Here is a 27,305-nt window from a genome sequence, read left to right as displayed (position 1 = left end):
TTCCTCTCTGTCCCGGGCCCCATGCCCACCGCTAGCCGAACACACAGAATAACCAATCCCCAGTCAGCAGGGTCAGTGCCACCCTAACAGGAGACGGCTGGCATTGGTGCTGGCCCATTTTTTTTCTGCTGGGTAAGGGGGTTGGGAAACCTCACTGACCCAACAAAATCCTCTTTCTGGGAGCCCATGAAGCTGTAGGGCTGCAGGGATCTTGGAGTGGACGGATAAGGCTGCTGAGACAGGATGAGAGGTTTAAACATGCACAAAACAAATTAGTTAAACTCATAAGTTAGTTAAAAGTGCCTGTGATCTGCCTGAGAAATGTCCATGCAGGGGTCAGTGCTCGCAGTGGGAAAATGCCTCGCCTGCTTGGAGTTTATGTGTAAGTAACTTCTTCTTTATTTGTCTCTCTGGACATGCTTGGACTTGCACATGTGCATCTCATTGGTCATTGTCTTGCATAATATCTCTTCATGCATTTCGTTGCCGTCCATGTTTGCCCCCATGTTAATGATGCTGGAGCTCTTGTCCTCTCTGCCTCGTCTCCCCAATCGGGGAAGACAAGCTTTCTTTTCTTTGCCACATCCAATAGAAAAAAAGTCTCAGCCCTGAGGGAGGGATTTCGACATCGGAGGGTCCAGTATTGTTTTTATTCGTCTGCTGCAGGAATGTGCGGAGGGAGAGGAAGAGAGGCGGGTGTTTAGTACAACAGGGACAGGCCAGACTGGGGAGTATAAGGATGGACTTATAACTTTTTCATCCCCCAAAAAAAAGCCAAATCAAAAAAAAAAAAAAAATAGTATTTTTTCCTTTCGACGCTCCGGAATCGCTTCATCTGTCTGCAATGATCCGATTGGACACAGAAAGCTGAAAGGTCAGACCAGGTTTCTGTGTGTCAGCAGCAGTTTTTCATCATATAGCAGCGCAGTTGCACCGAGCGTGACTGAACTGTCTAATGGTCCAGCAGACCCACTCCCCCTCCTCACACCCGTGTGTACTTTCTCCCGTACGTCACTCCCATTTATGGGAACTGAATGTCTTTGCCAAAAAAAAATTACTTGCGAAATATTTGAGGACAGCAGATACCTTCGTGTTTTCTTACTTCAACACGACAAACAAGTCCACACAATTAACAGGGTTTAAAACCGCTCATCATACTGTGACGCAATTTGTATGCGCATGTTTTCAGTGTCTGCTGGAGCATCCTGTGTCAGTATCTGCCTGAGTCCCCATAAAAATGGTTTATTAGTTTTAATGCTTCTTCTTTTTTACTGTTTACTCTTCCTCTTATTTTATCTTTTGTGAAGCTGCACAATATCGAAGTTTTCTCCATGTTTTCTACTCTTCGTCTCTTACATTTTGAGGGTTATAGTCACTTTGCAAACTGATATTTTTTACCTTCAAACCATGTAATTGACTAATATAGTATGATGCATTGCTATAAATTAAACAACCCTGTGGTAAATAAACTCCACAGCTCCACATTGACCAACCATAACATTAAAATAATACTATTGTATCAATAGCCTGCATGCAAATTCAATAACAAACTGTAAAATAGTATAACAATCTGAAAGGGGCCATTCTGCATAAATTAATGCTGTTAATTACATGTAAGTACATACATGATGTACTTTTACTTAAGTAAAAGATTTGACTGCAGGAACTTGTATTGGAATAGTTTATACTGTAGTTCTGCTTCCTAAAGTGAGAACTGATTCCACCACTGATGATTTTCACAAGTTTTTTTTATAAATTAGATTATTGAAATTTCTAACTAACAATTACTAACTAGCTAAAATAATCAACACAATTCAAACTCAAAATAACTTTATTTATCCGTCATTTGTGTAAAAGCGTCAGTGTATACACAACACATAGTCAGAAAAACTAACAAACACAGAGTAGACAACAAACAAGTGCAGCTTAACTAGTGTAAAGCAGTTTAAGATACTAAGGGTGGTTAAAATAGTCCATAGATAAATAGTATAAGTGTAATATCTGAAGCTATTTTGATAAAAATTAATAATTAAAAGTATATCACTGAAAAGCCTTTTTTAAAACTGATAGTAGATTACTTTTATTTATTTTAGAGGCTGTATCTACGCCTGTGATTCAAATCCAACAGCAAACAATGTTTGTATCTAAACCTTGATCTTGGAACAATAAGAACACAAACATGATGATATCAAGGAAGGAGGAAGGACTTAGTGCAAAGTCTCGTCCTGGCTCCAGAAGTAATCACAAAAACTTTGTAACACCAGTAGGGAGTCAGCACAGTGATGACATCACCTGTGAAATATGTCCTTGTACCATAATTTTAGTACAACAGCTGAATTTTTAATGAACTGTGAACAGTTTGTTTTTATACTGATGTTACACAAAAGGAGGCGGTATCAGTCCTGTGGAATTTTCCCACAGGGACAATAAAGTTTTGTTGTTTTTTTTTTTTCTATTGAATAATACAGCCTGTTATTTTAAGGATCCAGAGTAATATGCTATGCGGCTGGGTGTGTCATTTGTCACACAGAATATGACTGTGAATGGTGTATTTTAATTTGCTTTTTTGGAACATGACACTTTATCAGCTGTCATCAATCAATCAATCACTTATTTTGCCAAAAACATTGGTTTATAGATCGTATCTACAAGGTCTAGCACTTGACTCAGCCTTATAAAGTCCAGTTTCAATCATGCAATTTAATGCAAGCTAATGATCAAGCAAACAAACTGTGGAAAATTATAAGAAGTGGGAGGAGGGGAGGAGGTCGCTGACCCTCAAACAAATAGTCTCAGTAGTTTGGTGAAGCGGTGCTGTCATCAGGGCTTGTATTGAATGTGTGGGACTTGAATAAATTATCTTTTGTGTCACACTGGTCTGGGTTTGGATGAACTCGACACTAGACCTTTGCAGAGATATGATGGGATAGAAAAGTTGTGTTGACATAAAACTGGATGTTTATCCTGTGCGGAATAAAACAGGATGTCCTCTCTGGTTAGAGTTGAGACAAAGGAGTGCCCCCCACAGGTTCATGTAAAAGCTCTAATTCATCAAAGTCATGTGACAGAAGTAAGTCAAAGGCAACTGGACTTCCTGTAACCTCGGGGACATTTGGTTATCCAAGAGGTTTAGTCAGTTCTGTTGTGTGAGGTGGAGTAACTTCCTAAATGTAATCGTTGCGGGTTGAGGTCTGAGGTCATCAATGTCATGAGACAGGAAGGGCAATCGTTCAAGAACAGATGTTTTACCCACGCTAGCTCTATGAAATATGTCAATGACTATTTGATGGATTGCCTTTACAATTTTCACAGACATTCAGAGTGCCTTAGAAAATGAATCCTAATGACTTCAATGATTCCCTGACTTTTTCTCTTTAGTATCCCCAGCAGGCGCTTTCTAGAGCCAGTGTTTGGTTTGTCCATTCAGGGCTACTGTAGAAACATGGGAGTGCAGCATGACAGGCTACTGTGGAAGAGGACCTGCTCCCTATGTAAATATGAAGGGCTTATTCCAAGCTAACGAGAAGACAAAGATTCTTAGTTTCAGGTGATTATACAATAATGCAAATTTACCATAAATATTTATTCCATTTCTCCCAATAAATTCCCCTAAATTCCCCCCACAGTGGTCCTTTAAGCCGCACTCTGTAGCATTTATAAGCAGTATGTAAGTATTTAATAATATAAGGCTGCTGTTGTAATCATTTAAAATATATCTTCATAGGAGGTGTAATTGCTGACAAATATGTAGGCCTACAATAATGTACACACTTAAAATGTCCTTATAGCTCCATCCAACTACATTATAGTGTGTTAGAAGCCATTCTAATAAATATAATATTAATGTATATTACATTTTATATATGGCGCTGGATCACCAGCTGGGAAAAGCTGCCAACTGCCCAGGGGTCTTAAACCCCCCTGTTTAGGGAGGCAAAGTATAAAAGTAGCAGCTGTAACCAGGGATTATCTTCATTATCAATATGTCTTCCAATGTTTTCTTCAATAACTGATTGTTTAGTCTATAAAAGGCCCATCATTAGTTCTCCCTGATCCCAACTTGAGTGTCTTGTTTGGAGCTTGTTTGGTTGGTTTTTGTCTCTTGGTAATTTTGGACTTGTTTGCGGTTGTTTTCCATGTCTCTGTTGTTATTTTTTGTATATTTTTGGTTGTTTATGTACCTTCTTTAAGTTGTCATTTGGCATCTTTTTTTGGTGCTTTTTTGTGTCTCTTTATGGTCAATTTGTGTCTTTTAACTGAGCTCTGTGGCTTTCAAACAATAAATATTAATGTCATTTTAAAACAAGTGGCTGTAGCCCAGAAGTCCCCTGGGCCTGTATCCCACAGGGTTCAGTTGGTAATCCATCAATGATAAAATGATAAAAACGTATGAAGGCATCTTGTGCAGGAGATAGATAGATATAGATAGATAGATAGATAGATAGATAGATAGATAGATAGATAGATACTTTATTTATCCCCTAGGAACTCACAATGAAAGAATTTGTCATGAATATCTAGTATTTATTTGTATAGAAAACCAATGACAATGAAAGAAACTACAAAATCATTATTTGTTGTGTTTAAAACTTCGGTTCTGCTCGGTTTCGTCGAATAACCGTTGTCACATATCTGTCATGTCACCAGTAGCGCGCGCGCACACAGACCTGCTGGACCACACATGGCTCGTGTTGTTGTTGCTCCAGCGATCCACGTGAGCACCGAGCAGCGCTTCTTACTGGCTCGTGCGGGGACAAGAGAAAAGGAGGCTGAGTAGTAGACCTGACACACAATTACAACACCGAGAGAGGAGGGAGACAGTAGACTCTCAGTCCTGAGTGTCACACCACCAAGAACCACAAAAAAAGAAAAGCCTTTAGCGTTTCCACAGAGACACACGAGGAGCAGTCCTTGAATCTCCGCATGCCCGAGGGTCGGGGTAAGTCGACTAACTAAACGTATTTGCGTGACAAAAACGCGGACAAGATGTTTTTCCTTCGCTGTCCACCGTTGCTTTGTTGAGGCGAAGTTTTGCAGCTTTGACTCCGTCCAGCAGAAGCTGTTGTGCGTCTCCTCACTGTTCACTGGTAACTTGTGCTTTTAAGCCGCTGTTATTGTAGGAAGCCCTGGGAAAAGTATTGTGGGTAAAAGAGGAGGATGGAAGAGGAAATGGGAAACACACATGGGTTTGAAGGCTGGAGACAGAAAATCCAAGTCATTCTGTGAATTAGCTGCATGTGACTACCGTGTTTTCCTGATGGTTGCTCTGGAGATATGTCCAGGCTAAGACTGTTTGTTTTTCCTACTTGGAGATGTTTGGCTTTTTCCATATTGTTAGCAGTTAGCACATGGATTTAAAACTTCTCTTTCCCAGCTTAGAGCTCACACAGAGCATGCATAAGGGAACATGTTTTTATTTTGTTTGACATATTTTCATGTTTCCAATGTTCAGTTAAAGCGAGAGTTGCACCAGTACACAGTTGGGATTTAATTATGAGTATTTTCATTTTTGCTTAATCTGCCTTGTTTTGTTCATAAAGTGTCAGAAAAAAACAGCACAGTGTAACGTCTTAAAATGTGTGGTGTCCTCCAATCAGCACTCTGAAACCCAAAAATATTCAGTATACCATCATGTACTACAAAGAACAGCATCAAATTCTCGCATTTGAGAAGCTCAAGAAGCTACTAATTGATTAATTGGCTAATTGCTGCAACTTTCAATTACAGCCGTCCCATTTTGGAGCTGCAGTGGATAGTCAGTCAATTGATTTGTCAATCGACAACAAATTAATCTGTAACTGTGTTGTATTCTTAGTTGTTAAAGTCCTTTTTCAAGATAAAATTCCCCCAGATTTTGGAGACATTTTATAGAATATTTGAGTAACTGAAGAAATAACCTGCAGATTAATTGATAATGGTAACATCATTAATTGCAGCTTTATTTCAATTCGTAGCCAAACCTGTCATACCATGTTGACTCCTTTGACTGCAGGTGATTAGAGAAAGTGTAATATTAAGTGTGGAAGAAGTAGGAGTGGGAAAACAGGAAATTCTTGCACAAACAAGGATAAACTATATTGATATTCAGGTGCAGGTACTGTAGTACAGGAATGGAGTGGGGGTTGAGGATAACAAACATGCTGGAGAACGGGGGAGGGGTTAAGAGTGAACATGTCTCCACAACGTAACACAACCAGCAAGTTTTTTTTCTTTTTATAACTTCATACTTGATCAGCAATGAGTTAAAACTAGTTTCTGTTGACATCATGTTCCCTTTATTTGTCAAATGGTGCCAACAGTCACGTGCTGCAGGAACATGCTGACTCTTTGATTGGACTGTTTGTCAGAGTTCAGACATGGGTTTTGTCTTGGTGTTGTTCATGGTTCAATCATTTATTATTTAGATATTTTGATAGCGTTTTGATCTTGTAGAAGAAACCTTTTTGTAGTTATACATTGTTTTCTGTAAGAACACATGAGGAGCTGTGTTACATAACCCTGAGCAGCTCTTTTCCTGTGAACTGTAGACACTTACAGGAAGGGGGTGACCGAGGAGGAACACCTTTTAAAAAAAACATTCCAGCATGACCTCAGACTTAAAGCAAAAAGAGGGCAGTTTTAAAACAAGCCTCATGACGAGGTTTAGAGTTTGTTCCTTTGTGCAGGGTTTCCCCACAAAGAGTCATATAGTGAGTGGACATGGAAGATGCAAATGCAATGACTATCTTTCTCATGAGGATTCATTTGTAGTCTATAAAACATCTGGAAATAGTGACTATGTGGCCAGGTGATAGTCTTTCTGCCCCTTGAGGCAAATTGGAGATATTGGGCTATATACATAAAACTTGACTGGATCTTCATATTGCTTGTTTTTGTCTGACAACAAGTCAAACACCTAGAGATATTTGATTTACATTCAGGTAAACAAACAGAAAAGCCAAATCTGAAATGATTAGCTTGGTGACACAAAAGTTAATATTGATAATTTGAATAACCAGTTAATTATTAAACGATGTGTAAGTGTGAATATCAATTATTTAAAAAAAAAAAAAAAAAAAAAAATTTTTTAGTCTATAAAAGAAAACTGAATATAGCTGAGTTTAAAAAAAAAAAAAAAAACTGTCATTTTTCCTCGATCTGACTTTTTTTTGGACCAGTTAATGAACTGATCACCTGAGAAAATAATGGACAAATCAGTGTGTGTATTATTATTAGTCACGTTCCTAAAATCCCAACATTTGAGAGGCTGTAATAATACAATGGTTGGTATTTTTGTTTGATAAAATGAATTATAACAGTTAATCTAATCAAAATGGTTGATGATTCAGTTTTATGTTGATTGACCAAGTGTTCAGCTTGAATGCAGTTAAAGCAAAAATCCAACCTAAGCACATGTGCTCTGTTAAAAAAAATTACATTTTTGAGCTTTGTTATCATTTTAGTTTTCAATAACTGTTGTATGACGTCACATTGAGATACTCCAACAAAGTGGCAGCACATGTCAGGCGTCTGTCTCTAAGAATCTGGGCTCACTTTTCAGCTCTGCTGCTCAAAAGTAAATAGAAACCCATTGTACATAACATTTCTTCACTGAAAATGGTGTCTGGGGAAATACTCACAGATTAATAGATGAAAGTTGATAATTAACCGTAATGAATGATCACAACATGCCACGTAATTACTCTTGAATTAAAGAAAATGTAAAAGTAGTGAATAGAAGATGGTGCATCAACCACCAGTGAACCGGCCAGTCAGTGATTTCTGTTATCTGCTGTCCTGGGCTGAGCATGTTTCAGCAGGACAGTGGAATGCTCTATAGCTTAAGGAGAAGAATGAGGTGAGGCTGACGTAGACGCAGCACAGGGACCGTGTGTCCATCTGTGTGGGCAACATGCTCTGCGCATAGCCATCTTATTGTCAGCCTCAGGCTAATAAAGACGTCCATTGAGAAAGGTCACATGACGAAATCACAAGCGAGGGTTAGGGTAAGAATTTCTGAGACCAGGAGAAAGAAGGAAGGAAGTGTTTCTTGAGTAAATCCAGAATTGAGACAGATCTGGCAGGTAACGACGGCTGTCTGGAGGAGATTTTTGTTGTCGCTGTTGATCACGTGAGCAGTCAGATAAGATATCTTGCATCTTATTAGACTTTAATTCTTCCCCATGTGTGCTGAGTAAATACCCTTTAGCAGACGAGCGCCGCCCTGTACACAGAAAGAAAATGAAAAAGGCTGCTTGTGTCTACACTGCAGTGAGAAAGTATGGAGACCATGATATGTTTTTGATTGTTCTGGCTCTACTCTAGCACACTGGGCTTTAAATGAAACGATGACTGTGGAGTTGAAGTGTTGACCTTCAGCTTTAAAGGAAAAGTTGACCTTTTGGGAAATATTTATATTTATTTGCTTTCCTTTGCATGAGTTAGATGAGATGGATACTGCTCTCATGTCTGTATGTTAAATAAGAAGCTACCACCCACAGCCAGCTAACATAGCTTAGCACAAAGAGAGGAAACCATGGATATATAAATAAAGACAGCTAGATACAGCGCTGTCACTCTTAGTTCATTATCATTATTTTATCATGATGTCATCTCAGTGTAAGGTATTTGGGCCTAGCAGGAATGCGTGGGCGGTGCCAGCGGGGGAAGCGTTAATGCATATGTTAGTGGGAAACACAATGTGAAAGCAAACCCTGAAGCCAGAAAACTTTTTTTGGCTCATGCACCAAGCAAACAATTTTCATTCCAGTGAGTGGGCACCATCTTTGAGTCCGGTATCTAGTTCCTATGATGCACACATGCTGGAAACAGCTAGCCTGGTGTAGCCCAGTGTAACACACTTCCCCTCCCAGCAGCTCGAAGGCTCACTAATTAACATGTTGTCTCTTGTTTTCTTTTAAAACGGTGTAAAAATGACAATTGGACATTTTCATATTGAGTGTACTTTTCCTTTAAGAGTGATTGTCAGTGTGCGATCACAGCGTTAGTTTAACAGTGTAGGACATGCAGGATTTTTTATGCCTCGCCAATGTTAGAACAACGAACTGTAACGTACAGACAGGCCAACCAAAGGAGGGTATAGGGCCAAGTTTGTCTCCTGGTTAGCCAAGTCAGTCACATGACCCCGGTTCAGCAAATATTGGTGTTTTGCCTGCTGCAGGCAAAAAGTGAAGAGCAGCAGTATAGACCTGGCAGAGCGTCACCAGGGGAGATACAGATTGGTGACAAAGTAAATTATCTTAGCCTCCATGGCAGCTTCACTGCCCCTTTCAATATAGATACCATAAGTAGCTGTAATTCTGCCAGAGGAATAAAACACCGTCTTCCAAAAGATGTGCCCTCACTTTGTGTTTTGATGGAAGTGGTGTTCAAGTGGGTTACAGCCATATATAGCTTAAGATTTACATCCATTTATACTCATCAAACTCATCTTTTTTGCAGTTATTTATTTATTTAGCAGTTTTGCACAGTCTGTCCTGCTGAGCTCCCACCTCCCCCATGACAATATTATATATCAGGATATTTGGTCTGCACCGTATCAAGTTATTAAATTCCAAAACATTTCAAAACAGGACAGGAGGAGCAACACAATTACCCTAACCCTAACATTTCCAGGAAACCACAGCTTCTAATGGTGGATGTCATCTTTCGGGGGAGGATGCATGCAAGATTTAATAAACCACTCACACTAGGAAAGGGGAAAGGCAAATTCTCAACAACCCCATCTTATATGTTTGTATGGGGCAGCTTCAGTGTGTGTCAGGCCTAACTCCATGTGTTTTATAGCATGTGAATACTTCCTCCTGCTCTCAGGACAAGAAGTGACTCATTTATTCCATCAAGTGAGCAGGATGACCTCAAAGAAGGGTGGGGTGAAGAAGAGTGTGTTTTTGGCCTATGCATGATTGTATGATGCTACACATCAACACTGTTACATCACGGGTTTGAGGATCCATAGCAAGTTATTTTGAAAAGTCCAGGATGATCTGGGGGAGTTGCATCTTAATGCAAGTTGTCAGACTGGAGTGTTTTCCAACTAATGTCGTCGTGTTCTCTGGTTCACCGCTGTAAAGAGACGCCACTCTCTTATCAGTTTCTTGTTTATTAGAGGATCAGCATGTTGTGCAGATGTTTTGGTTCTGGCCTTGAGCTTCTGACTCGGAGTGAAAGCTGTTTCTTGTCTTGTATCTTGCGTTTGAAGTTGAGAACAGCATTTTCATGCTCTCAGGCTTCTGCTGGACTTTCAATACCTCTGTTTGTATGTTTGCGCATGTGTTGGGGTTGCTTTTAAAAGTAGAGCATGTACAACTTTGTCACACAATTTCTTACTTATGTAGTTGGACAGCATGACAGGACACACTGACGTACTTCCTGGGTCAGTGAACTCTGTGGAGCTACAGTACATACATGTGTCCTGATGTCATTGCTTAGGAGAGTCTGTGTTATGTCTATTTAACACTGAGACAACTGTTAAAAACCGTCTATAGCAACAATAGTCTTGACTTATTTAGTTCCTCGAAGGCGGCTGTGTTCAGCTTCATAAAGTCCCACTGTTTTATCTTTCACAGCCAGTTATTATCTCCCTCTCTATATATAGATATATATAATATGTATGTCGTAGCACAAGAAACAGATTTTGCATGCATAGAAGTAAAATTCAAATCAGTTACACAGCTTGCAAAAAACACATCCAAATCTCAAACTGTCTATTCAAATCATTGGCACCACATGATGCTAATGATCTGAATTCAAATTAGCTTTTTTTTCACACTGCACTGAACCCAGTGGCTTTTAGAAGCTATTGTTATCAACACAAGCTGTGTTGTTGTCTGTTGCTGTTTGTGTGCTGCTATGTTTTTTCCAGCCGTGATGAAAGCAGGATTTGTACCAGTGTGCATGCATGTTAGTGCACAGAGAGCTTGTGCATGTTCTCCATGGTCGGATATTATGTGCGTGCAGATGTGTGTGTGTGTGTGTGTGTGCGAGAGTGTGAGTGTGAGGCGCCTCATTTCCATCCAGCGCAGTGTGTAACAGTCATCCCTTGGCCCCTGTGCTCTGAAGGCTTTAGTCTCCACAAAGCTCACTCTGTCACAGTTAACAGGCCCGGGCCTGCAGCTGGGTTGCAGTAAGCGGAGGTCGCCTCTTGTTGTTCCCACACTGCCAGAATGGAGCCCCTCAAGGTATGAGCTGTAATGACAGGAGAGATGCCAGGAAATGCTTTGTCCTGTCAGGTCTGGGGAGAGATGGCCAAACTCTGATGAGACGCAGGCAGGTCAATAAAACCGTCGGGGTTAAGCTCTAACGACAGCAGTAAAAGTCAAGTTAGATTTAAGAATTCGTGTCTCCTGAAGTCTGAGATTACACTACCAGTGATGTCCAGTTGTGTATATTGAAAGACAAGGGTTTGTTTACTTGCACTGGTTTCTGTTACAGACGCATAATTGCAGCAAATTAAAAATGTCCCTACAGTTTACGCTGACGGTCACGATGTATTAACGACATGACGGAGCAGCAGAACAGTTTGTTTGTGTGTGTAAGTGGAACCTGATCTCACAGGACCGTTTATACAGAAAGAGACGTTGGGCTTTATGAGAACATAAGATAACTTTGATTTAATTCATGAAGGCTTTATCTTATTTTTGTAATGCACAGTAGAGCCAGGACCATACTGGATGTTTGTGGCTGATGATATTTGTTTTTAACATAAACTCATAACATAAAAGATTCCTTCAATGTAGCTGCTGAAGAATCATGACACGTTATCTTATAGCAACACTATTTCCAAATTATGTGGCTTTTCTTTTCATTTAGTTTTTTTTTTTTATGTTTTTGCAGTTCAGTAATATAACAGACAATGAATCAAGCAACATGAAAAGAAAAAAAATAAGAAGCATTAAAGTTCACTCAGCTTTGAGTCATATTACATTAAAAAACACCTCCTTCATTCTGTATCTTTTATCTGCTTCATTTTCCTGTTGCATATCAGCCAGCATGTTCGCTGTCAGCTGTATCTGTGATAAGCTCAAATTGGTTGATAATATCTGTCATGATGATGTGACTGATATTTGAGCACAGGGCGTTCTTATAATGCATAAGGATGGGTGGAGTTTCATAGAAGTAAAAAGTATTTTAAAGAAATTTTTTGTTTATTTAAATGAATTTGAAACAAAGGAAAATGAGAATATTTTTACATAATAAATTGCATGTTTTTGTCACTCTTATGTAAATTCTTTATATTGATGTAATTTAGTGCAAAGTGCAAATGTCCAAAGGTGATGAGTAATATTGTCAAAGGTTTTTTCTGTAAAGTTAAAAAACGTGGGGAAAGAGACGGTTAACTGATGACATTTCCCTTGTGCTGTCACGAGAAGGAATGCTTTATGTAATATTGGCTCTCACAAACTTGTTATTATCATGCGTGTTTTTCTGTCACAGGCAACTGCAATGTGACAATGCCAGGCATTCTTCAAATCGATGTCTGGGTACATCTCAAGAGCAGCCACAATAGGAGATTGTTCTCAGTGTCAGCTCCAGTCAACAAAGACATCACACTCAAGGACTCTGTCATAAAATCTTTTTAATGCCGATACATGATTTGCACTGTAATCATCATCCCGAAGACGAACCTGGAAAACAACGTTCAGAAATCCAATATGTTGCATCTGTGTCTGTGGCCTTTGTTGGTATCAGACTGAAGACCACAACAAGCCGGATGGTTTTCAGTTGATTGTAATGAGGACAGAAAGGATATGAGTGCAGACTTTTCTTATGAGTGGACGACAGAAGGGTTTCTTTTTACCCTTTTTGAATAACGCGTGAAGTCATTTCCTCACACACACCCTGTGTTAACAGTTATTTATAACTTAATCTCATTGATTTTTGTATCATAACATTGTAGCTGTAAGCTGTAAAACAGTCCAAAGCATTGATGGGCATTTTCCACTGTTTTATAAACCAGCATTTTATAGACAACTTTATAGAACAAAGCTTGATTGCAGAATTAACTGCCAGACGCTTTGTTAGTCACCAGTTGAAGACCTAGTCCACAGTCTCAAGTCTAAAAGCCAAAACCTCCAGAGCCTCAGTGGCACAGATTCCTTTTGTTGTTGGTTACAATTACATTTTCTCTTCTTCTATGTTTATTGCTAAGCACCAAAACACAGAAGCAAATTCCTTGTATGTGAAAACGTACTTGGCAATAAACCTGATACTGAACAAACCATGGACAGAAGACCTCAGTGATCTGCAGATGACACGGGGCCGATCTTTAATGTGAGCAGGTGTCTGACCATGCAGAGCGCTGACCCTGATCACAAGAACCTTGAAGCGATTGATATGCTCTTCTGTTGTCTGATCGTGAGTGTTTATTGTGTGTCCTTGCAGTGTTTCCAGTGTGGCGGGGGATCGGGGCCGGTAGTGGCGTTGGCGGTGGGTGGAGCCAGGGTTGGGGGCGCTGTTTGCGATGGGAGCCCAACAGTCCAGGACAAGGGGCCCGGATCCCAGCGTTTGACTACCCTGTCTGGTTAGTCCTCTGTCGTGGGGGACGTGCCAGACTCAGGGAGGTTTGTCAGAGAGGGAGGGGTGCCATCAGACTGCCCACAGACATGCTCAGCATCAAGCTTCCCCAACTCTTTGACATCCACCAGGTCCCCAAGGTAAGGAAGGAAGTCTCTCGTTCAGTTTTCTTTAACCTGCTGTAAATACCAAACTTCCTGTGGTGACTCTCTGTTTGGGAAACAACCTGCTGAACCTATCGCCACCTTAGCGACTCACTATGGGACAGGTCGTGTGCTTTCTATGATCTGAGGTGGTGCTGTGAGCTCCAACAATCAAGTAAAGGTGAGAGTGAACGCAGTGAAAGTTACAGACAGAAACAATTTTATTTGGTGATTTCATTGTCAAATTAGACTCTATTAAGTCAGAAAGTTGCCTTTTTATTGAAGTTTATTCAGGGTGTGATGTTTAGTAGCTGAAATATTTCTATAATGTTGAGTAACCATTCTTAGTTGAAGCCTACAGGGACACTGGATGAGTGTGGGCCGTTTGTACACTGGTACAAAACCAGCAAATCTTGTCATTCATTCTAGTCACTGGATTCTAGAGAAACTGCAGAGCTCAATTAAAGTTACATTTTTTTCTGTGTATTTTATTTGATAATGCTTTATTTAAAAAAATAAAATAAAAAAAGTCAGTTTAAACACGATTTTCACAAATTTCATATTTTTCTGACCTGCTGACTTCAAGACTGTCTTGGTTACACTAGCAACTCATTTTAATCAATTGCTTGATTGGAAAGTGTATAATTCTCCCTGCACTTAGTATCAAATTACATGGTTCTTTAATATTCCAAGGAAATTAATAGGAAATGATATGTCCATGGGATAAATTGGTACCTTTTTTATTTTTTATTTCCTGATATTATGGTCTGTGATGCATGTTTCAAGATACTTGAAAGTCCTCTTATGTAATGCCAGGAATGTAGCAGGTCTGTCTGTCAGGACATGAGCAGACATTCGGTCTGTAACACCTCAACATGTACAGTAGAGTAACTCCTCTGTAGCACACATTAACATTTGTGCTATTAACTTTGGTCACATGTTTTCAAAAGTGCAGATAACAGATCTGCCCATGTAAACTGGTGAATCACTGATGGGGATAAAATCTTCTGTGAACCGGAAACAGAAGATCTATGTAGATGACATTTTGCTGTGCAGTATTTTGCAAAATATTTCACAATAGCTTAACACAACCCAAAATAGTAAAGGGACAACTTCCATATTTGAATTCTGTAGCAAAATCTCTGATGGTTTACATTTTTACTTTGCCTTAAAATCGACTAATAATACATATTACACTTAACAACTTTGATGCAGATATGTGTAATGAGTTACTGTAAACAAAGTCTTGTTCCTGTTGCGTCACCCAAATGTACATATGCACACACCAGCCAAGCCGCATGATTTTTAACATTCACACATTAATAGGAAACATAATGTGGGAGCTGACTGGGGCAGACAGACTGTCAACAGGCGGCAGTTCATGCGTCGCTGTTGGCAGGCGTCCGCTCTGCTGTGGTGATGTTATCTCAGGTGATAAGTGGTTATTGTTTACGTCATGTTTCCAGTGAACACTTTTAGTGTCAAGTACAAAAAATACGTCTCCTTGAGTTTCTGTTTGTGGAGTTTAAATATTTGAGTTTCTGTTTCTGCAGATTAGTCTTTTCTCTTTGTCTCGTTGCTCCTATTAATGTTCCAGCTTTGCATCTTTGTGCTCCAGACAAACAGGTGTTGCTGCTGTAATGTAAATGCAAATGTGTGCTACGGCTACATTTTTACCTGGAGCCACGGCAAATGTAAAATCTGATCTAAAGTCAGTATGGGTAGAATAACGTGATGAACCAGTCAGTGATAAAGTAAGAGCACATATTTATTTTGCAGGCCATACAACAGTGTACGTTAAAGTAGATCTCAGCTTAATGTACTTCCTCACTTCACAGATCCCATCAGACTTGAAAGTTGCAAAGCATAACTTCAATTAGTGAAATACTGCAGTGCAGTAGATGTCAGATCTCTCCTGCTTGGGAAAATATTTACCCTGTTGTCATTGTTTATCTTCACATCTTCCTTTTTTGCACATCTACTTAGAGCCTGAGACATTGTGGCCCAAGGAAACATGTTTTCCACTCGATGTCAGTGTACGATGGTTGGTAAGGTAGACTGAAATTAAGAGAGTGAGGGTAGAGAGGACTCAGTTTCTCCCCACAGGGATCAACAGACTCTTTTACAATGTCATCATTCACCTGGACTGTTTGGTTGGTCCTCAGGTGTTCAGGGAGGATAGCATCATCTCTGGATACCGTCACCCTCGGAGCTCAGCGCTGGACTGCGTCCTCAGCAGCTTCCAGATGAACAACGAGACCATCAACATCTGGACCCACTTCTTGCCAACATGGTGTGTGCAAAAACATCATAAAAAAGTTCTCTAGACTTTGTCACTGTCACATGTTCAGTTAATATGTCTTATATTAACAAACTATTTCACATTGATAGCCGCTTTGAGTTGAATTTAATATTATAAGGAATGAGACAAAGCTGTTTTTGTGTCCCAGGTATTTCCTATGGCGTTTCTGTGTCCTCTGCTCCACCCTGAACTTCCTGACCGACAGCTACACCTGGCCCCTTCTGGTGTACATGCTGCTCATTTGCATTTACCCCTTCACCTCCAGCTGCGCACACACCTTCAGCACCATGTCTCCGGAGTCCCGCCACATCTGCTACTTCTTTGACTACGGAGCGCTCAGCCTCTACAGCCTGGGTAAGACTTGAGACAGAGATTTTGGTTTTCGGCAGAACTCCAGTGAACATCTTGAACTCAAAGAGAAGTGAGTGATTGTCTGAGCTCCTTAAGCGAATGGTGTTGAGTTGGCCATGAGCAAGATAAAGCACGACAACAAGTGCTTCGTGCTACTCAGCGCGTGGATTTATTTTCAACAGCAAAAGAAATTGATAAAATAAGTCAGTAGTAGAAAAATCTTGATGAATTAAAAATGCTATGTGCAGGGCAAACACTGAAGTTTAATCGTTTCTCGTTCTTATTTATGTATTTTGAAGGAGTTTAGTGCATAATAAGCAGCTCATTTGCATTTTCTCCCATTTTTATGTTTAGTTTCTATCAAAGGAGATTTCTTGAGTTTGCAACATCACGAAACCCTTTGTACTGTAAACTGTGCTCAGCCTCTAGCTGCAGAAGAACTACAACAAACTTCAAGAACACATGGACATAAAATCAGTGTAAATGTGTGATTTTTATGCATTCACGCGGACGGCAGTTTGTGATACGTACAGTACTTCCTGTTCTCCTGAACGTGATGTCTCAGGAACGCCTTGAGGGAATTTCTTCAAATATAGTACAAACGTTAACTTGAACTCAGAGATGAACTGATTAGATTAGAAAGGTCAAAGGTCACATGCTCATTAGCTACAACTGAACTGGTTGGCGGAGGCATACAACGGTGAGGTGGTAATTCTAACATCACAGTTATGTGAATTTCTGTTTTTAAAGGGAATCAGATTTATTGCCAAGTAGGTTTTCACATATGAGCAGTTTGCTTTGGTTTTCTGGTGCAAAACAATAAGATGGTTAGAAGAAAAAATATAAAGAAAGTTCAAGCAAAAGGAAGTGATAAATAAATTAATTATGTGCAATATGGATGGGGGGAATGATCAGTTGTTACTGTATGAAAAACAAGAATATGTATGAGAAAAGTTTATTAAATGAAGATAAAGCCAGATGCAGAGCAGTCGTGTCCGTCATTGGTTAGACGACGACACCGGCGGCGGGAAAAGTCTTCTGAAGTATGAAGCCAAGTATCGGCTTTATTTTGAAACTGGGATCTGAATGTATGTGGGCGATTTGTTAAAAAATGAGTCAGATTAACGTTTTTGCACATGAAGGGCTGAATCCAAACGCTCCAACGCCTCAGCAATGGTTCGTTTTTTCTGTTTTTTATACTTTTTCAACTCGTTTACAATAACAATAATAAGTGAAAATCTCCAGTGAAAAGCTGGATTTCATAATGTTGAAGTCGCAATGTGTTTGTATTGTCAGCCATCCAAAGAATGGAAAATGTGATGAGAAAGAAAAGCACCTTTTGAATATGACATGTAGAATGAGCTTGGTGCTCTTCCTCACACTGCAACCTTGAAACGTTTGAAACCAGAAAACATCTTAATAGCATTAATATGATTATTATTTGAGATTCAGCAGGTTGAAAAAAGATGAAAGCCGACTTGGTATCTGACATTTCTTTCCTCCTATATAATGTTGTTTGCCTGGCAAATGACGTAGCAGGTCATTCGAAGCATTGTTGTTGCGCCTGTTTGCCTTTTATCATCGCTGTGAGTGTCAGCTGGAAGTGATCAGGGCATGTTTGATTTCCATACCACGAGTAATAATATCTCTCCTGTCTGCCTCCCTCCTGAGAAATGATTTGTTTCATTGCTCATCTGTGCCCCAGACACTGTTTGTTTGGCCTCCTGACCAGTCCTCCTATGAATAATATTTCCTTGTCACTGTGCACAAACTTATACAGAAAAATCACACACACATCTGTCTTGTAAGAATTCAGAGCTTGTTGCACAAGTGGTCATCTGAAATACTTCTGCAGCATCTCCTCCTCACTGTGTGTCTGTCTCCTTTCAGGCAAGTACATGTAGTCCAAGCCGTGTCGATGTACGTTGTTAGCTCTTGATCTTCCAATCCAACCATACGTATGACTGTATGAATCGTACTGTATAAGATCCCACCTGCAGACCAGCAACATTAACCAACATTAACTCAGGGCCTCTTCAAAAAGACTCTTAATCTACCACAAACCGTCTTAGTGCCAAGATTTATTCAGTTTCTCATGTTCAAAAGTTTGTCTCGGGGATAGGAGCCGCGGGAGTGTTTTCTCACTGCAGGACAAAAAGTTTTTACAAACTTTGCAGTCAGAGGCTGAGCTTTGATGAGCGGAGTCTTTTGAAACATGCAGATGCTCTCAAGGGAAGAAGATAACATCTACACCATGGTTCTTTTGATTGTTCCAGTACACTGAACAGCTTTGAAGCGGCCAGAACCTTGCTTTTAATTACAGACAAACTCTAAAATCGCGGATACTACTTATGTTAAATTATTTTAAAGATTAAAAAATTTAAAAGCCACAATGTCCAGAATTTGAAATTTGGCGACTCCCAGTGGTTGTATCAGAAAAGACACTGCAATCTACAAGTCGTGGTATTAAATACCCAAATGGGTAAGTGTAAGTATATTTTTCAAATTTTGGTGTGTTTTTAAATGTATATTAAATGCTTTTTATGCTCTTTTCTGTCTCTTGAAAAACAGATTTCGATCTCTTTTAAACAACCATTAGTTTTCAAATTGTATTTATTGTTTGCACATTAAAATAAAATTATTATAAAAGATATGATGTGTGCACAAATATGTTTGCATATACACAAACACACTTTCCCCCACATATACTAGACATACCTGAATAGTAAACAAAAGCTTGTGCAGGAAGCTAAAAGCTTATACAAAAACCGCTCCTTTAAAACTCGGGGCAGGCTGGACAGAATTACATTAACTCTCATTTCAACTCGCTTCACGTTTTTATAATGTTGTGTGTTTGTTTTCAGGTTGTGCCATTAGCTACGGCTACTATGTCATGCCAGACTGTTGGGTGAACAGCTTCCTCCATCAACATTTTGTCCCCATTGCCATTGGAAACACGTTGTTCTGTACCAGCCTGTCCTGCTACTCCAGGTGAGACGGCGCTTCCCCCAGGCTTGCATAGAAAATTCAAACTCTTCAGTTCTGGATTTGTGGGAATCTTACTTTGGCTACAGAAAGTATTCACACCTTTTTCTGTGGAACTCCAAATTGTGTTCAGGTGCATCTTGTTTGCTTTAATTAACCTTGAGATGTGTTTCGAACTTGATTGGAGTCCTCCGTATGGCAAATTGAATGGATTGGACATAGTTGAGAAAAAGCACACACCTGTGTATACAAGGTCCCACAATTCACACTGCATGTCGGGACAAAAAACCGAGCCGTGATGTCCGAGGAACTCTCTGTAGACCTCAGCGATGAAATAGTAGTGAGGTACAGATCAAGGCCGTGTAAATAAAATGTTTCTAAAGTGTTGAGTGCTCCCAGGAGCACAGTGTCCTCAATAATTGTGAAGTGGATGAAGTCAGGGAAGTGACCAAGAGCCCAACAGCTGCTAAGAGTTAGAGTGCCTGCATTTGACAGCCTGTTTAGTTCCCCAGTGGCATTAAAGCGCTCTGAGAGCATGAGAAAAAATTCTCTGGTGTGATGAGACAAAAATTGAACTCTCTGGGCAGAATTGCTAAGGCTAATAGCATCGCTACGGTGAAGCTTGGTGGTTTGAGCATCATGCTATTGCTATGGGGGGGGGGGGGGGGTTACATCTCAGCAGCAGGGACAGGGAGACTGGTCAGAGTACAGGGAAGGATGAATGCAGCCAAATCCAGAGAGGTCCTTGCAGAAAACCTGCTCCAGAGCGCACGCACGTTATGTAACGTGACTTCCTTTATGCCACGGTTGTAGTGCTTCCCTCAGTCTCCAGGATGGAAAAGTCCCTGAAACAGCATTTTCAGCGTCATGTGACCGTTAAACCCTCCGCTGAAACCCAGACAAATTAAAATCTCTTAGTCTCAGCAGCTCTTAAAGACACGGTGACCCACTGCAACCATTCGGTCACAGGTCAAAGCTTGAGCTTGCATAGAAACCCTGATTACATAATAGAAACTGCATGCTGAAACACGAAGACTAACTTTCATTGTTTAAGAAGTAGAGACCGACTAGTACTGGATTTGTTTAAACTGATATTGATGTGGATATATTGATATTACCACAAAGCCTTAGTTGGCATTTCTGTACCAGCCTCTGTTTGTCTCCACAGGTTCCTGGAGCTGCAGTTCCCACAGAGAAGTAAAGCTATAAGGACAGGGGCGTTCGTCGTCCCGTTCATGTTTGACACTGTCCCTCTGTTTTACAGGGTGAGTACTGGTCATGCAGGTCTGCAGTTGTCCACATATTAAAACTTGCATTCTTCACTGACTGCATTTTAACGCCACAGGATTTATTGGTTTATGTGTTTGTAATATTATTATGTAAAAGCGCAGAGCTGATTAGTGCCAGGTTTTAATACTTCTAGCAGGACTTTGGCACTGTAACCCAGGAACTGATTTCCTTTCCTAATCTAATACAAAGGTATTGCTGCCATCAGTTAATTCCTCTAATCACTGTGATGTTTAGTTTGCGCAATACACAAGTCACTCCTGAGTTTTTGTCCTCAACCAGGTCAGAGATGCTGTAACAATGATGTAACCTGTAATATTAATGTTTCCTTTGAATGACTCCAAGAAGAATCTGTGGATCGCTGGTGTTTTCTGAAGATATTTCATTTCAAATCTGTTTGTCTTTGTTTAGGTCCTTCTGTGCTGTGGGGGAAGCTGCAGCCCGAGCGACGCCTTGTCCAGTCACTGTTACCACCTCCTCTTCGCCTTCCTCACCTGCTTCCTGTTTACCGCCCACCTCCCGGAGAGGCTGGCCCCAGGGCGATTCGACTACTTTGGTATGTGCTTCGTGGATGTTGCTGTTGGTTGTAACCGGCAAGAAGAAATATATTCAAAAAACCCTGTGAATGCGTCACCTTCTCCTCTCAGTGTGTGAAAGAGAAAAGAATTGAAATACATGTGAGAAAGATGTTTTATCCCCAGCAGCTGTAGTGCATTTGTGCATGATCACATTTCCACCAGGCAGCTCCCAAGTGTGATCAGGTGTAACTTTATCAAACAAAGTTTGAAAAAAGAACGTGCAGGTTAGGAACAAAAATAACATACCGAACAGCATGTTCTGTTATAAATGAGCAGTGTAATCAGCAAAGCTTTTACTCTCCACATGGGGCTGTAACTTTTATTTTTGCCGTCTTTTGTCTCTGCCTGTTCTTGAATGTTTTCCCTGCTGACCACTGAACAATTGACACAAAACAATGGCCGTGTATCAAACAAGCTTTTGATTGGATAGCGTGTAAACTTCTCTAAACTTTTTCTGCCTGTTTCTTTCGGTTATTATTATATTGTTTTGTTTACTGTGGTGAGCTTTCACACAAGTTTCATTGTCTACAAAAGTCTGGCCGAGGTTCACACGCTTTCAAATACAGAGGAAGAGCTGCAGTGTCCAGAAGAAACAAGACGGTTTTAAGTTCAGTTCTTGAACTGATGCTTGTTAGTGTGACTGAGTTTTATACTTTGATTTAGTAAAAATATTGAATTTTACCAGACATTGATTAGGGCTGTGACTGTGTCATTATTGATTTAATCTGCTGATTTAATTTCTCAATGAATCAGCTGCTTATAAAATGGTGAGAAATGCTCCTTATAATTTCCCACAGCCCCAGAGTTCAGTTAGCCTGCTCTGTTCCACTGACTAAAACCCAAAGAGACTCAGTTCACTTTTATAAATGACTTCTAAAAATTTGCTCATTTGAGAAGCTTGTAAATGTCTGCCAGTCACTTGATAAGTCTACCATCAAAATATTTGCTAGTTATTTTTCTGTCGATCAGCCAATTGATTAAATGATTAATTGTTGCAGCTGAGCCTGAGATGAAAAGTAAATATTGGACAACACTTGGTTCAGCTGGTTAGAAACCCGCTGCTAATAATGTAGTTTGTATTTTCAATTATTCCAACCATTTTGATTCATCAAAACTGATTAATCACTATCAAATCTTTCATGTCTAATACAGACGTTTACCATTTAGTGTTTTTCCTGATCAATGACTTTAAACAGTTGATTGAAAATTGTAGCAGATACATTTTCTGTTGACTGATTTCTTTTCTTCTCTAACTGAAAGCAGAAGTTTTGGTCCGTGTGTGTGTGAAGTGAAAAATGAAGCTGTGCGCACGTTTCATTTTTCATTTGACTGAATCTTGTCTCTTCGTCCTTCACTCAGGCCACAGCCACCAGCTCTTCCATGTCAGCGCCGTGGTGGGGACCCACTTCCAGATGGAGGGCGTGATAGCAGACATGACGTCGCGGAGGGCGTTGCTCGTGGCCCACGGAGCGATGCCTTCCTTCCTGGGGACCATCGGGGCGCTGGTCGTCAGCCTCGTCCTCAACCTGGGCATCATAGGTATTTTCAGCGCGCCACTGCTGTGGAAGCCGTGCCGCAGCTCCAACCAGGCGCACACATCGACGTGCGAGCGCAAGGAGCAGTGAGGCCGTGGTTTCCACCCACAGCCACAGAACGGCTGATTCACTTTCCAAAGGAAAGGTTGGGGCTGTTTGTCCGTCTCAGCAGTGTGTGTGTTTGAGATGACTGTTGACAGTCCACAGTAGTGCTTGTTTAACACCGATAGTTTTATCATTCAGAGATTAAGTCTTTGATCCATCACGTTAAGTGCTAAAGCATTTTTCTAACGTTATACATCTGAAGTATTTGCTCATGTGTTCACTCAGAAGCTGAGGACCCAGTCACATTTACTGAAGCCTTTTTTTTTTAATGTTACATTCAGTTTATATGTCAGAGGCTGAGAAAGCTTCAGAAAGGCTCTGGGTTGAAGGAAGCACGCTGTAATAACACAACACATAAGTGCCTTATTGTAGACCTACACTTCACTGATAGTGTTTATAGTAGATCACTACAAGTGCAAGTTTAAATCTGAAACTGGAAACATTAAAAGTCACAGTTAGCAGGGATTATATTGAGTTAATGATGTGTACTAGGCCTTTCACTCTCCTTTACTTCATTAAGGATTATTTGAAAATATTCTTTGGAACTGGACTAATTGGTTAGTGTGGTTGCTCTGGGTATAAAGCAGCGCAGACGACCGGTATTCATCTCTACATAATATAATGCAGATTGGATTGCCAGCTCTTATATATCCACCTATTGATTCCACTCTGCACTGACTGGAATTGATTTGCAGGCCAGTGTGGTTCTTTTTCTGATTGCCTACCTAATTATGAACCCCACAATCTGCCCTCAACAGGGGGGGAAAAAAAGTTACAGTGCGGTGGTGATTAAAAGACAGGTACCATTTTTATAACTGTGTTTCCATGGCAGCGCTATAGTGGCCTCATGCCCCCCGAAGGTCTTCAACAATTTTTATGTTCTGAACAAATGGCACCATTTTCTCTTGTTCTTCCATCACATATAATAAGATCCATTCTGAACATTTATCACGTGTAATTACACCTGGAAAAAAAAATCATTGGCTTCAATTCGAGTTGAGAAGAATTTACATATTTTCAGTCCAGTCAAATTTCCAACACTTGTGGTTTATAACAACTATCGGTGGAATTTAAGAGAAATTGTGAGAAAAAAAAAAGTATATTAACTCATAGTTTGGGGTCATATTAATGTGGGAGTTTTGTGGTGTTGCAGTACTTTGGTGCATACATAGTATAAAAACTCCTTATATACTGTGTTATCTTGTTGTCCCATGGAGACTGTTGTTTACATTTACCACTGAAATAATAAGCGTCGTCTATTTATAGAATTTTATGATATTTATTGCTTATTTTACGAGCAGAAATAGGAATGAAGATGGAGTGTTTTTTTTTCTTTTGTCAGGGGCAGCCAGATTATTATACATAAGGTATAATAATTAATAAATAAAAAAATCATTCGCATTTAAACAAAGTCCATCTTATCAAGTTATTTTTGACCATTATTGAGCCTTATTTATTTCAATAGGTCTCCAGAACTAATCAGTTAGTTGATCATAACTGCTGTAATTGATATCTGTACTTATATTTCTGTTCTTTATTTGTTTAACACCAATGTAAATTGAATATTTGGATTGTGGCCTGTTGATTGGACAAAAATTTGTGAAATTGTGACGGGGCATTTGTCAGTTTTGTCTAGATTTTATAGTTAAATGAGAAAATGATTGATAACACTAAATAAAAGAGGATAACAGACAATTCACAAATGGGTTCAAATGATCCATCTCAATTTATTTTTACTTAAGACTTCAAGGGCTTATTAATGGACAAAAGTGACTTGATAGGATGCATAAATTAGATAAGGTATTAATAACATTGTCATAGCAGCCATAGTAGTACTTTATATACCGTCTGTGGTTCAGAGACTGGCAGTAAAAAGTAGAATTTAATGGCTTTTAATAGGGAACTGGGTGTCACACATACTAAACATCTCTGTTGTAGCATTAACACACAGTAGGTACAGATTTCACAAATGCTCATGTTACTTGACAAACAGCTTGGAAGCCTCATCTGTATAAAACATGTTTTTAAAGCATTTAGTGTCACATATTTACACCTAATTCCACCAGTAACACCAGTAGTTCTTACACACAATGCACGGGGGACACGTGTCTAACACACACACACACACACACACACACTCACACTCACACAAACCTGTTTTTATATGTGTTGGTGAGCGTTTAATCAGAGGGGGAATGTATGTGATATTATGGGAATGAGGTGCGGGTGCAGGTGCATGTTGGATGCTGAAGTGGAAATGTCGGACGCAGAGTGAATGTTTAGAATCACAAAGAGCACACACACACAGACACGCACACTTTTTTATAGTGGGGCATTGTTAAAGATGTTTTCAAGGTTCGTGTGCACAGTAGAGAAAAAGACTTGTCGCCCTTTTTATGTCGCAGACGAAACAGAAGAGTATTCACCCTCATGTGGTTTCCACTGACTCTTGTTTTATCTCCACTCCCGCCGAGCGTTGATTGATTTTTATTTTCTCTCCACTCATCATCTTACAGCGTTCCTCGGTTTGACCCTGTTGATTCTTGGAATTGCACCATTTCTGGGTTATGATGTGGTTCTTTCCTATCGACCCAAACTAGTTTGGAAACTCCTTTTATTTCTGAGCTGCTGTTTGTGTTTTTATCATCTCACTCATTCGGTGTCAAAGCTGACGTTGCCTCTATGAATTGCAGTTTTATATTTATTTTGTTATCAATAAATTATCAATTACAAATCCAGAAATTCCCCAGACCAGATCACTGTTACTTTGAAGGCTTTTTGTCCTTTAAACCTTGTTGGTTTTCTCCTCAGTGGACAAGTTGATGCAGGTTGTATTTATCAGGAAAACTTTTCTTTTCTTTTCTTTTTTTTTTAATAGTGTATTGAAGGATGTTTGATAACGTGAAATCGAGAGCAAATTCGAGTGTTGGATGAACCATTTGTTACAACAACATTTCTGTGTCAAAAAAAAAGGAAAAACTGTGTTTGAAAGAGTTACTGGTGCCTTTTTAAAAAAAAAAATGTTTTATGCAACTTTTCTTTTGATATAATGTTTATTCCTTATCTGCAAAAACAGAAATGACCATAAACTACTCTTAAAATGTGTACATACTTATTTGTTCTTTGCTGTGTATAATTTGTAATTTGCTACTTTGTTCTACTAGATCTGTGTAATAAATTAAGCCTTTTATAAATGTAATAACTGTCACTGTAATAATTTCAAGAGTCTGAAATCGAATTGGATGCAATTTTACATTTGTACTACTTCAACACCGATTTCTTTCAGCTGGCAGAATTTTAGCCAATATACGATCTACTGCATCGTCCTTATCAGTTAATAATGATTATTTTCTTTACTGTTTGTGTATAAAATCCAAGAAAAAAAAAGAACTGTGATTTCTTTAAATGTTGTTTTGTCCAAAACCCAAAACTATTCTGTTTCTCATCAGTTCCTGATGTTTAAGAAGCTGGAACCAGGAAGTGTTTGGCATTTTAAAAAAAATGTACTTAAACAAGTATTTGATGCCAATTAATTCAGTCAATTGACTAAATGTTAAATCAACCAATTGTTGCAGCTCTACTGTTACACACATGCTTACCACATGAAGATATGCAACTTGTAATCATGTCTATTATCTACAACTGTGCAAAATCCTCAAATTTATTGTCTTTGGAGAAAGAAAATTGATGATATATGTATTGTTGTTGGCAGATTCTTCGTTTGAGCACCAGTCTGAGTCTGAGCAGTGTGTGTGCGTGACCAGCAGAGGGCAGAGCAGCACAACAAGAGCGTGTCCTTCTGCACTCCTATATATCTGCTGTTCATCAACAGTGTGCGACTCCCCAAAGATTGATCAGCTGGGTGAATGCACAAAAAAAAAAAAAAAGGTCAGTCTAACAAGAAATTTAGTCCAATATTTGGCCTTCAAGGCAGATTTCTTTTTTCATAAATTGAAAACCACTGGTTTAAGGTTGTTCCACTTGTTCACCGGAGGAGATGCCTTTTTTCAGGCAGCCTTGAAATGATGGTGAAAATCATGAGCTAAAACCATTAAAAAAGGCATATCACTGCAGGAAGTTTTAATTCTACAAAAATCTTCCCGCGTCCTCTTCTTCGGATGCAGGAAATGTCAAATTAGTTGTAAGATGTGGAATTCTTTTCTTTTGTGTGTGTAGTTTTTCAGAATGAGCTAATTGAAGTGTAACTTACTGAAACATCTTTGGATTTGAAAGCTACAAAGCTCAAAGAGTAAACGCTGTACTACTAAACTGTAAATTCTGATTAGATAACCATGACCTCCAACACAAGTCATTTTCATTGTAACTCTATTTGATTTGTCTGTTTTGGCTTTGACTCCATAGTGAGAACATTGTGTGTTGGGGTTCTCTCTTCCTACTCGGCCATCGTCTTCACTGCCTTACAGGATGAATATTAAAGTTCACAGTGATTTATTATTAGCAGTAAACACAGACCAAAATGAATCGGAAGAAATAATTACCATAA

General features: G+C 39.5%; 1 protein-coding gene across 3 annotated transcripts; it reads left to right on the top strand.

Annotated features, from left to right (window-relative positions):
* Nucleotides 1-216: 216 nt before the first annotated feature.
* paqr6 (progestin and adipoQ receptor family member 6) lies at nucleotides 217-26,425 on the top strand. 3 transcript variants are annotated; one of them, XM_022746369.1, is made up of 8 exons: nucleotides 217-382; nucleotides 13,384-13,655; nucleotides 15,824-15,951; nucleotides 16,109-16,314; nucleotides 19,176-19,302; nucleotides 20,465-20,561; nucleotides 20,995-21,139; nucleotides 22,521-26,425. In XM_022746369.1, the coding sequence occupies exons 1-8, from the start codon at nucleotides 322-324 to the stop codon at nucleotides 22,784-22,786; spliced, it is 1,302 nt and encodes a 433-aa protein (XP_022602090.1). In that variant the 5' UTR covers nucleotides 217-321; the 3' UTR covers nucleotides 22,787-26,425. The 3 variants fall into 3 exon arrangements, with proteins under 3 accessions (XP_022602090.1, XP_022602091.1, XP_022602092.1); XM_022746370.1 differs by lacking the exon at nucleotides 217-382 and adding an exon at nucleotides 4,809-4,939; XM_022746371.1 differs by lacking the exon at nucleotides 217-382 and adding an exon at nucleotides 11,122-11,180.
* Nucleotides 26,426-27,305: the final 880 nt, after the last annotated feature.

This window comes from Seriola dumerili, unplaced genomic scaffold (assembly GCF_002260705.1).
Source record: "Seriola dumerili isolate Sdu_G_001 unplaced genomic scaffold, Sdu_1.0 BDQW01000104.1, whole genome shotgun sequence".
Classification (NCBI taxonomy): Eukaryota; Metazoa; Chordata; class Actinopteri; order Carangiformes; family Carangidae; genus Seriola; species Seriola dumerili.
Note: the sequence above shows the minus strand (reverse complement) of the source record. Positions and strands in the feature narration are given on the sequence as shown.